Source organism: Pseudomyrmex gracilis, unplaced genomic scaffold (assembly GCF_002006095.1).
Source record: "Pseudomyrmex gracilis isolate BER0280 unplaced genomic scaffold, ASM200609v1 scaffold_464, whole genome shotgun sequence".
Classification (NCBI taxonomy): domain Eukaryota; kingdom Metazoa; phylum Arthropoda; class Insecta; order Hymenoptera; family Formicidae; genus Pseudomyrmex; species Pseudomyrmex gracilis.
This window is the reverse complement of record NW_018021048.1, coordinates 93,084-105,690: the sequence shown is the minus strand read 5'-3', so window position 1 is coordinate 105,690 and position 12,607 is coordinate 93,084. Positions and strand designations below refer to the sequence as shown.

Sequence of the window (12,607 nt, the reverse complement as noted above, 5' to 3'; positions counted from 1 at the left end):
GGATACTTCGATGTAAATCTGTAAAGTTAGCTTCGGTAAAGAAGAGCGCTATATCTGCGCTATTGCATCTCGCTCTATGTTTATTGCATATTAGATATAATACAAAGATAGAATGACGCAATAATTCTGATAGCGCGTCTGTCGATAAAGTTTTAACGTATTGTAGTTGTAAGTAAATATCTATTATTTTAAAGTGCGAGAGTACGCGCGCATCTAGTGTACTGCATGTTACAATGTTACATAATGTTTCAATAGGTTCGTTAAAAAACATATATGTAGAGTTTTAGAGTCTTCTGTAGTATTATAAAAATGTTTATGAGTCTGAATAAGTAAAACAATAGATAACAATTACAACAAATGACATTATTTGTACATTCCGAGAAGTTTTTATAGAAAAGTTTCTAACACAAAATATTATTATTAGAGTAAAATAATTTTGTATTTCAAAAAAAAAACGATAAAGATAGCAAGCAATAAAGTTCCGTTTGGAAGAACACATTTGTACTTAGAGTATTTGTAATACAGCAAAACAAAATGATTATATTAAGTTACATATAAATATATAATGTATACATATAAATATGTTTACATATAAACATGGTAGAAATTAGTGCACATTGTTAAAATTTTAAGAAACATTAAAAAGTAACCAAAGAAATGAAGCAAATGGTATGTTTATTNTAAATAAAAAATATATAACAAAAATTAATTTATAGTTAAAACATAATAGAGGAAAAGTACCGTAAGTTTTATTGTTTTATAATTAATAGTAATAATCTTAATCAATATATATATATTAATCTTGTTAAACTTAACATTAAATAATATATAACTGTTTTCTCTTATTTCTATAATCTTATGTATATATGTATATATGTTGTAATGTTTTACTATGTACTTAATATATAAATTTATTTTTTGTGCAAGATGCTTAATGAATACTTAACTTTACAACAATACTTTAATCAAATAAACTATTATAAATTATTTACTTTTAATACAGATCTAATTTTCTTATGTAGACAACTGGCGCGAATTATTAACTATATTAAAATCCGTAACCTGCATTACCGATTTTAAATATGAGTAATAAATATTTTTTGTTGTCATAAAAGAAAACTTTTCTTATTAAACACAATTAAAAAAACTAGTGAGAAATAGAAGTAATTGGTAGCATTTGTTCCTTGAAGATAAATAAAACGAGTATACAAGTCTAACATTAAATCTCTGTAAATAAATGCATTTTATCGCTTAAAAACAAGTTATTTTTTACTTTAACTAGTAAAGCACGACGATCATCAACTTTTTTTTTCACGGCGACAATAACATAAGATGGCTGAAACAAATTACAATAACTTATATAATAATTTTGTATATGTTTGCAGAGATTAGATAAAAAAAATATATGTTTATAAGAACAAACANGAAGTTTATTCGTACATATATATTATATTCGAATATCCGGATATCCGAATCACACTGTTATTCGAATTTAAGCCGCAGCCCTAATATTTACATAAGTGTCACAGACGGCGTGTATTCCAAATGAACTTACAAATAAAACGGACACAGATTTAATCAAACCCGGTAAAACATTTTTGATATATAATTATATATACTTATACATAATTATACATTTATATATACTTATACACAAATTAAAATTATTATATCTAATTATGTACATTTATATATATATATATATATATATACTGAATATGTCCATACAATTTTACAAACAGAGAATTTCTTTTATCAGAAAATGGCTTCGAAAATATTTTATATCAAAATAACTCTATTAGCATCATGTTGAATACAGAAAATTATATAAAATTATATTTTTCGTTATTCAACGATTACTACAAAATCACAATGTGACCGTTCGTCAAATTGACGAAATTACCCGATAAAAAATTTTTCGTATACACTCATACATAAATTAAAATTATTGTATTTAATTATGCAAATTTATATGCCAAAAATGTCTATATAATTTTATACATAAAAAATTTTTTACCGGGTAAAACAATTATTTGGTAGTTGTTTAAATCATTATCAGAGTACTCTTATGAAGAATAAGAAAAACAGACCGTTCTGGTTCCTGTCTTTTCTAACTACGCTACTGTATAGAGATGGCTTTTGTAATTCGCGAATATTCTGTTCCACAAAAACGCCGCGTTTTATTAATCGCGATATACTTACAAAGCTTGCATAAGCGCGCATATTGATTAAACGGATTACTTAGTCTCCATTTAACCACACTTTGTAAATTGCGTTATATCGAAACCGCGTTCTATGAAAGCTATCTGTAGTGAAAGAAATATGGCTAGTGATAGAAATATGATATGACATATACAGTCTCAATTTATCTTACGTGACATAAACATAGACTCAATTTTATTTTATTTTATTTTATAATGACTATCTCTACTGACATGCTGTTTTGTTAAACTTTCTGACATATTATAACTGTGTAGTGAACAATATTCAATCCAAGTCCTCTGAGGATAACTTCAAAATAAAGTCAAAACGTTGGGAAACAATACGCACTTATTAATATTTATTGCAATACACCTGGCAAACGTTCGGTATAGCCTTTTTTTTTAACCAAACAAGATAGACATATGACTTATAAATTTAGATTTTCACTGTACAATACGCAAAACCTTTTATATACAAGATGTTTTATTTAAGAGAGTTAATTTAATATTTGTTTTTGTTTTTTACACAATTCGATTCAATAAACTATGAACACTTTTCTAACCTACTTAAAAGTTATTGCAACACAGACTCAAATAAGATTAGATTTGTACTGTCTACGGTTAAAAGTGATTGTTGCTCCGTAGTTTTCTCATACATTTATTTTTATGGGTATGTAATGTTGAAAGCAGCAATCGCGAGTATGTCGAAAAAAAGTTTCATGAGAAGACTGTTCTCAGGTTTTTCTGTGGAATATACAGAAATCAAAGCAAAAAAACGCCTGAAAACTACACTAAGTTCAATGAAAAATGTAAAGTGAAACGGACAACAACTTGTTCATTTTGCGCATATCTCGTATCAGAAAGCCATCTTACTTTACAGCCAGTAGATATTAACGAGTATCCCGCTAATTTAACACAAACCGCTATCGCCACTTTGCACTCTTTACTTTTCCTATGCAAGGACCGATTTTCTTTTCTTTCTGAACTCATTGTCAGTAAAGATTGCCACAGAGACAAAGACAAATTAAATAGACAAATATAGTGATCTAGAATCAGGGTTTCTTATTACTTTTGCTTTTGATTGATATTTTGATGTAAGTCTGTAGAGTTAGCTGCGGTAAAAAAGAGCGCTATATTTGCGCTATTGCATCTCGCTCTATGTTTAATGCATATTAGATATAATACAAAGATAGAATGACGCAACAATTCTGATAGCGCGTCTGTCGATAAAGTTTTAACGTATTGTAGTTGTAAGTAAATATCTATTATTTTAAAGTGCGAGAGTACGCGCGCATCAAGTGTACTGCATGTTACAATGTTACATGATGTTTCAATAGGTTCATTAAGAAAAAAATATGTAGAGTTTTAGAGTCTTCTGTAGTGTTATAAAAATGTTTATGAGTCTAAATAAGTAAAACAATAGATAACAATTACAACAAATGACATTATTTGTACATTCCGAGAAATTTTTATAGAAAAGTTTCTAACACAAAATATTAGTATTAGAGTAAAATAACTTTGTAATTTAAAAAAAAAGACGATAAAGGTAGCAAGCAATAAAGTTCCGTTTGGAAGAACACATTTGTACTTAGAGTATTTGTACTACAGCAAAACAAAATGATTATATTAAAATACATATAAATATATAATGTATACATATAAATATGTTTACATATAAACTTGGTAGAAATTAGTGCACATTGGTAAAATTTTAAGAAACATTAAAAAGTAACCAAAGAAATAAAGCAAATGGTATGTTTATTATAAATAAAAAATATATAACAAAAATTAATGTATAAATAAAACATAATAAAGTAAAAGTACCGTAAGTTTTATTGTTTTATAATTAATAGTAATAATCTTAATCAATATATATTAATTATGTTAAACTTAATATTAAATAATATATAACTGTTTTCTCTTATTTNTATAATCTTATGTATATATGTATATATGTTGTAATGTTTTACTATGTCCTTAATATATAAATTTATTTTTTGTGCAAGTTGCTTAATAAATACTTAGTTTTACAACAATACTTTAATCAAATAAACTGTTATAAATTGTTTACTTTTAATACAGATCTAATTTTCTTTTGTGGACAACTGGCACGAATTATTAACTATATTAAAATCCGCAAACTGTATTACCGATTTTAAATATGAGTAATAAATATTTTATGTTGTCATAAAAGAAAACTTTTCTTATTAAACACAATTAAAAAAACTAGTGAGAAATAGAAGTAATTGGTAGCATTTGTTTCTTTAAGATAAAGAAAACGAGTATACAAGTCTAACATTAAATCTCTGTAAATAAATGCATTTTACGGTTTGGAAAGAAGTTATTTTTTAATTTAACTAGTAAAGCACGACGATCATCAACTTTTTTTTTCACGGCGTAAATAACATAAGATGGCTGAAACAAATTACAATAACTTATATAATAATTTTGTATATGTTTGCAGAGATTAGAAAAAAAAATATATGTTTATAAGAACAAACAAAATATCAATTTGGAAATAGAAAACAGTTTACATTTAAAAACTCAAAAAAATCGTTAACCTACAAGAAACACTACTTATAGATTACTTCAAATAGTCTATAAAAACATTTACCGCACGATGTCTGTCTCTCAGCATTTGTAAGAACTTTTCATCGGTAACCTGAAAATATTTTGTGCTGTTAGCATTGAATGTGATGTGCTTGCGCATTGTATAAAAACACATAATATTACATATTAATGTTATTATATCGAAAACACTTTAAGATATATTATTTAACTACAAAATACCTCTACCCCACACTTACGTATATAAATATATGACATGTAGAAAAATCAAAATGTGTGTGTAGGTTTTTATATATATATAAAATGAGATAAAGTAAATCGTATATATTGATAAAGCAAATGACTATATATAGTACTTTTTATACGTACCATCGACAGGCCTTCGTCTGAATATATGTTGTTAATAATACAGTTCATTAGTGCACCTATGTTAATGTCGCTATCACAAGTAACAATGACAATTAATATGTAAAATTTATTTGTTTACGTATTAAGTATATATTATAATACAACATGGTATGTGCGGCAAATGGATTTCATATGCAGTTTATATAGAACGTAACTACATTATGTAAATATGCAAAAGTCTATACATACAAAAAAATGGTTTACCTTTCTATGTAACGTATTTCTTCTAGTATAGACGTCAGCGANGCAAGAGTTTTTGAATGCTTCGCATAAATAGTAAAAANAAAAGAAACTCTATCACTTTTNTTTAAATCTACACTACGTTCAGAAGATGGTAGAAAAGNAGTAGCAAAGGATTTGAAAGATAAGAAAATATTGCTGCGAAGTCGAGAACAAGGTAAAAATTTAAACATTTCTTCTTCTTTTGACTGCGTTTCATACATGGTTTTTAATGTATACCATGTAGAAGAGTTTTCATACGTGGAATTTTCAACCATTAAACTCTGGCAAAATATCCATTTCTGCCAACTTNGCAAAAATCTGCAAAGAAACAATGTATATACCTTTANTCAAAGAANAGAGAGAAAAGAAAATATCAAAATCTCTAGTAACAATAAANTTTTTTTTGTAACAACAATAAANGCAACAACAACAACAAAAATATTAATAGTAACAATAAGAAGAACAATGAAAAATTTTTGTGATAATCGTATATAAACGTAAAACAACATAACTACAATNAGGTAACGTCTTTAATAGTATTATTTTGNTAGTAAGTCAATAACGTACCTGTTTTGTGCAGGATTGTGTATATGCCACGTTAATTCAGCCATGACAATATCTTTGCATTTTATGCTATCGAGAATACATGCCCATTTTAAAACTTCGTAATATAACTGATTAGTGACATTATTTTCGGAAGAAGGTGTATGCGACGAATCCTCAAGAAACTTGTTCACTACATACAGAATTTTAAACTAAAAATTCAAGATATATAAGTTCGTTTTATGATATACTTTTTTTACACGTAAGTTAATTTAAAATATATTTACGTAAAAATAAAGTTTTAAAGTAGTTATTTTTTATATTTAATACATTTTATATTTCAATGTTTTTATCAAATGCTTATGTATGTTACATGTAAATGTTTCTTCTTCTTTATCTGAAACTTATACATGTTTGAAAACGACAGATATCTAATAAGTAATATTTACTATTTGTTTTCTGTATCACAGGTGGTTTTACAACATATTTTGGAGCAATTATCAACAAACAAGTCAGTTGATAAATATTATTTATCTTTTTATTACGTGTTTCTTTTTGATTTGGATTTTTATGTTTAAAACAACTTGTTTTTTTATAATTTATTATACAAAATATTTTGTGTGATGATTGCAAAAGTACAAATTAATGTAATGAAGTTCCGTAGACTATATTATAAGTATAATGTAAGAAACTCAGTTATCATTTTTATTATATCTTTTTTAGCATTTAATTGATTTAGTAATTTAGTACTAATTACCTTGATGTATGCACTTTCTGGAAACGGGAACATTTTTGAGAAGTATTCAAACGCAGTAAATATAGGATACCAAGCTATGTAGAATCTGGTCACGTGGAATACACTGTATGCAATATCAAAAAATATGTCTAGATTTTCATAAGTATTTGAAACAGAATTTTCATTATAATCTGTATTTTGTACTAAAAAATAAAAAGCATCGTCGAAAATTTGAGCTAATGTGACGTCAGATAAATTCAACATATTAAATGGTGTAGTTTTCAAGAAGATAGCAATATTCTTCCAAGATTTACGATCGTAGTTGACGCGATATCCTACAACAATGAAGTGTTAGTAAGAGTGACAAAAGAAAACAGTGAGAATAATAGAAACACAAAGAAAGAGAAATAAAAGAATAAAACTAGAAACAGTAAATATAATACATTGACGAAAATTTCAAAAGTACTATGTAAGAGCAAAAGACAAAACTAAATAATCCATGTGTGTAAAAATATTACCAGGTACATCTATAAAAATGATAGAATCATCTTCTTTAATATTCGGAACTATAATATTGTTTCCGTCTGGTTGTAAGTACAATTGATATTTGATATTAGACTGTGGTATTGTTATATAGGTCACAGGTACCCACCACGTGCTTACACAAGATTTTTCTATATTACTTAGAAAACAGTCTCTAATCAATATTTCAAGAATCCGTGTATTGTTGTGTCGGTTTACTTGTACTAGAGGATAACCAACGTGTGTCCAAGAAGGTATCACAGTCGTTAAAGTTGTTAGGAAAGACGTATTTTTTTGCGTAGGCATCTCAGATAGTAGTTTGCTCCATAAAATATCAAAATTTAATTGTGTAGTATAAGTATCACGTGATAAACTAATAACAAACGAGAGTAGTATAAAAAATACACTCATGTTAGGTAATAAAATTAGTTAATAAATGTTTCAAAGAAAAAGTAATATGTTCTTCACGTTTTAACGGTACCGTATAATATGAATTACACAAGTATAAAATTTGCACAAATTATCATAATAATCTATATACTCACGTGTTATGATATAAGTTTATGGCGTCTCTAAACATGGAGTTGTATAGAACATGTTTGTCTGTGACCATGTAAAATATACTAAGTGCTACAAAATAATTCCGATTGTATAATAGGTTCAAATTTATAAGTAAAAATTTATCTATATTAATGACTGTAAATTTATATATCATTAAGATAATTTTTACAATTTCCTCTAATTCTACATAGACTACTATTGTGTATGTACATATATTAAATAAATGGAGTTATACTACTTTTGTTGTTTATTTTTTTATTTATTNAGAATACTTAAGTAGGTATTTTTTACGATTTACGTGACCTAACACATGCATACAAAATAATAACAGGTTAATCCTAAACCTTTGTGGTTTTTTTTTGTTGTTATATATTTCTTTGACAGACAATAAAAAATATTATTAAAGTTTTGTTTGTTTGTAAAAGTAACAAAAAGTAACAAAAATAGCACAAGACAGTAAGCATCCGTTTTAGGTAAAAAGTCTTTGATTAAAGTTTTAAAAAAAGCTAAAATCGATTGCTGAACTTGGCAAGTTATATGTAAATTGTAAAAGAAGTCAAAATGTACTTAATAAATGTGATTCTCTTACCACTCTTTCGCCACAATTCGATAAAAATCGAGCTTGGAGATATGAACGGTGAATTTTCTTTAACTGGAAGATCATGTGTAACATATGCTTCTATAAAATCAAGAAATTCTCGTCGTGTTTGGATTATTAGCGACTTCAGTAAAGATTGACCAAAAATCTACAATAGTTTTCATTATTATACAAATACTATTTACTAACTTCAGCTATTGTACGCACATATAATACAGTTTTATGTAATAATACAGATTGACCAATACAGTTTTGAAAAAGATGAATTTATGACATCTTTTAGTAAAAAATTTTATATTATAAAAGCAGCGTATTATCAATACGACACTTTTTTTAGTATAAAATAAGATACAAAAACTTTATATGAGCATATACTATATATATATAAGGAAATATATATATAATTATATATATAATGAAATAATAAACATGTTTAAAAAAAATTTGTGATATTTAACACAGACCCCAGCAAACATTTCGGTCACAGAACCATATCCATCTGTGTCCTCAGTAGGATATGGTTTGGTAACCATGTCTGTCAACATGTGAAATGTCAAAATGCGACCAAAATGATGACAAAGTCTGCCACAAGCAAAGCGAAGTCAAATTATCGCCAAAGTGAAGCCAAAATCCGAAATAGGTTTGGTCATCGTCTGTTGGCGCCAAATTGCAAACAGTGCGCACGTATACACGAACAGACCTGCTTGGCGTTTGGTGGCAATCTGTCGTNGCGTGCGCATTGTGTAAAAACACATAATATTACATATTAACGTTATTATATCAAAACCATTTTAAGATATATTATATAACTACAATATACCTCTACCACACTTACGTATAGAAATACATGATATGTATAAAAACCGAAATGTGTAAATTTTTATATATGTAAAATTAGATAAAGTAAACCACATATATTGATAAAGCAAATGACTTTATATAGTACTTCCTATACGTACCATCGACAGGCCTTCGTCTGAATATATGTTGTTAATAATACAGGTCATTATTGCATTTATGTTATTGTCCCTATCACAAGAAACAAAGAAAATTAATATGTAAAATTTATTTGTTTACGTATTAAGTATATATTATAATACAACATCGTATATGCGGCAAATAGATTTCATATACAGTATACTATCTATATAGAACGTACATACATTGTGTATAAATATGCAAAAATCTATACATAAGAAAAAGTGGTTTACCTTTCTATGTAATGTATTACATCTAGTATAGACGTCAGCGATGCAATAGTTTTTGAATGCTTTGCAAAAATATTAAAAATTAAAGATACTTTATCACTTTTTTTTAAATTTACAGTATTTTCAGAAGATGGCAGAATATTAGTTGAAAAGGAATAAAAAGATAAGAAAATATTTCTGCGATGTCTAGAACAATGTAAGAATTTAAACATTTCTTCTTCTTTTGACTGAGTTTCATACATGGTTTTTAATGTATACCATGTAGAAGAATTCTCGTACGTGGAATTTTCTACCATTAAACTCTGGCAAAATATCCATTTCTGCCAACCTTTCAAAAGTCTGCAAAGAAACAATATAACTTTACTCAAAAAAGAAAGAAAGAAAGAAATAAAGAAATCACTAGTCGCGATAATGTTTTTTTTTTAACAAGAACAAGAACAACAACAACAACAACAACAAAAATACTAATAATAACCATAATAAGAACAATGTAAAGTTTATGTGATTAAATCGTATATAAACGTAAAACAACATAACTATAATCAGGTAACGTCTTTAATACTATTAGTTTTCTTTTAAATCAATAACGTACCTGGTTTGTGAAGGATCAGCTGTATGCCATGTTAATTCATCTATAACAAGTTCTGTGCATTTTATGCTATTGAGAATACACAACCATTTTAAACCTTCGTAATAGAACTGACTAGTGACAGTATTTTTGGAAGAAAGTAAAGTCGAATAGTTATGAAACTTATGCAATACATCCAGAATTCTATCCTAATAAATCAAAATATATGAGTTTGTTTTATACATTAACACTTACACTTAAGTTTATTTAATACATGTTTATAAAAGATTTACGTAAGAATAAAGTTTTAAATTAGTTATTTTTTAAAGNTAATACATTTCATATTTCAATGTTTTTATCAAACGCTTATGTACATGTAAATGTTTCTTCTTCTTTATCTGAAACTTATACATGTTTGAAAACGTCAGATATGTACAAAGTAATATGTACTATTTGTTTAATGTATCACAGGAGTTTTTACAACATATTTTTGAACAGTTATCAACAAACAAGTCATCTGATATATATAATTTATCGTTTTATTTTGTGTTTTTTTTTTATTTGGATTTTTATGTTTAAAACAACTTGTTTATTTAGAATTTATTATACAAAATGTTTTGTGTATTGATTGCGAAAGTACAAATTAATGTAATAAAATTCTGTAAGACTATATTATAAGTAGAATGTAAGAAACTCAGTTATTATTATTATTGCATCTTTTTTAGCATTTAATTGATATATTAATTTAGTATTAATTACCTTGATGTATGCACTTTCTGGAAACGGAAACATTTTTGAGAAGTATTCGAAAGCAGTAAATATAGGATACCAAGCTATGTAGGAATTTTTCACGTGAAATACACTGTTTGCAATATCAAAAAAAATAAAAAGCATCGTCGAGAATTTGGGCTAATGACTCGTCAGATAAAATCTTAGATTTTTTACGTTTCAAGAAGAGAGCAATATTCTCCCAAGATTTACGATCGTAGTTGACGCGATATCCTACAACATTTAAGTGTTAGTAAAAGTGACAAAAGAAAACAGTGAGAATATTACAAAGACAAAGAAAAAGAAATAACACAATAAAGCAAGAAACAGTAACTATACTACACTGACGGAAATTTAAAAGGTACTATGTAAGAGTAAAAGACAAAACTAAATAATCCATGTGTGTAAAAATATTACCAGGTACATCCATAAAAAGGACAGAATCATTTTCTTCAATATTCGGAACTATAATATTGTTTCCGTCTGGTTGTAAGTACGATTGATATTTGATATTAGACTTTGGTATTGTTATATAGGTCACAGGTATCCACCACGTGCTTACACAAGATTTCTCTTTAGTACTTAGAAAACAGTCTCTAATCAGTATTTCAAGAGTCCGTGTATTGTTGTGTCGGTTTACTTGTACTATAGGATAGCCAACGTGTGTCCAAGAAGTTATCACAATCGTTAACGTTCTTAGGGAAGACGTATTTTTGTGCGTAGGCATCTCAGATAGTAGTTTGCTCCATAGAATATCAAAATTTAATTGTGTAGCATAAGTATCACGTGATAAACTAATAACAAACGAGAGTAGTATAAAAAGTACACTCATGTTAGTTAATAAAATTAGTTAATACATGTTTCAAAGAAAAAATAATATGTTCTGTACGTTTCGACGATACCGTATAATGTGAATTACACAAATAAACATTTTGCGCAATTTATCATAATAAGTTATATACTCACATGTTATGATATAAGTTTATGGCTTTTTCAAACATAAAGTTGTAGAAGACATGTTTGTCAGTGACCATGTAAAATATACTGAGTGCTAGAAAATAATTCTTACTGTATAATAAGTATAAATTTATAATTAAAATTTTATTTATATTAATGACTGTAAATTTCTATATTATTAAGATAATTTACACAATTCACTCAAAATCTTCATAGACTACTATTGTGTATGTACATATATTAAAGGAAAGGAATTATACTACTTTTGTTGGTTATTTTTTTATTTATGTAGAATACTTAAGTAGTTATTTTCTACGAAGTTTGTAACCTAACACATGCATACAAAATAGTAATAGGTTAATCCTAAAACACACTGTGTGGTTTGTATTTTTTGTTGTTATATATTGCTTTGACACACAATACGAAATATTATTAAATCGTTTTTTGTTTGTTTGTAAAAGTAACAAACAGTAACGAAAATAGCACATCACAGTAGGCATCCGTTTTAGGTAAAAAGTCTTTGATTAAACTTTTCTCGCACACATAAAAAGGAGGTAAAATCGACAGCTGAATTTGGCAAGTTATATGTAAAATGTAAAAAAATTAAAAATGTACTTAATAAATGTGATTCTCTTACCACTCTTTCGCCACAATTCGATAAAAATCGAGCTTGGAGATATGATCGTTGAATTTTCTTTAACTAGAAAATCATTTGTAACATATGCTTCTATAAAATCAAGAATTTCT

General features: G+C 26.8%; 1 protein-coding gene across 1 annotated transcript in view; it reads right to left on the bottom strand.

Annotated features, from left to right (window-relative positions):
- Positions 1-890: 890 nt before the first annotated feature.
- Positions 891-12,607, bottom strand: part of LOC109860759 (aminopeptidase N-like) — a 22,791-nt gene continuing 11,074 nt past the window's right edge. The window contains exons 6-14 of the mRNA XM_020440040.1: positions 8,351-8,507; positions 7,746-7,830; positions 7,197-7,573; positions 6,700-7,013; positions 5,967-6,154; positions 5,382-5,717; positions 5,139-5,208; positions 4,816-4,863; positions 891-1,336 (exon numbers count right to left, since the gene is read on the bottom strand). Coding sequence (XP_020295629.1) covers positions 1,220-1,336; positions 4,816-4,863; positions 5,139-5,208; positions 5,382-5,717; positions 5,967-6,154; positions 6,700-7,013; positions 7,197-7,573; positions 7,746-7,830; positions 8,351-8,507 — 1,692 coding nt within the window. The 3' untranslated portion in view covers positions 891-1,219. The remainder of the gene's footprint in view (positions 1,337-4,815; positions 4,864-5,138; positions 5,209-5,381; positions 5,718-5,966; positions 6,155-6,699; positions 7,014-7,196; positions 7,574-7,745; positions 7,831-8,350; positions 8,508-12,607) is intronic.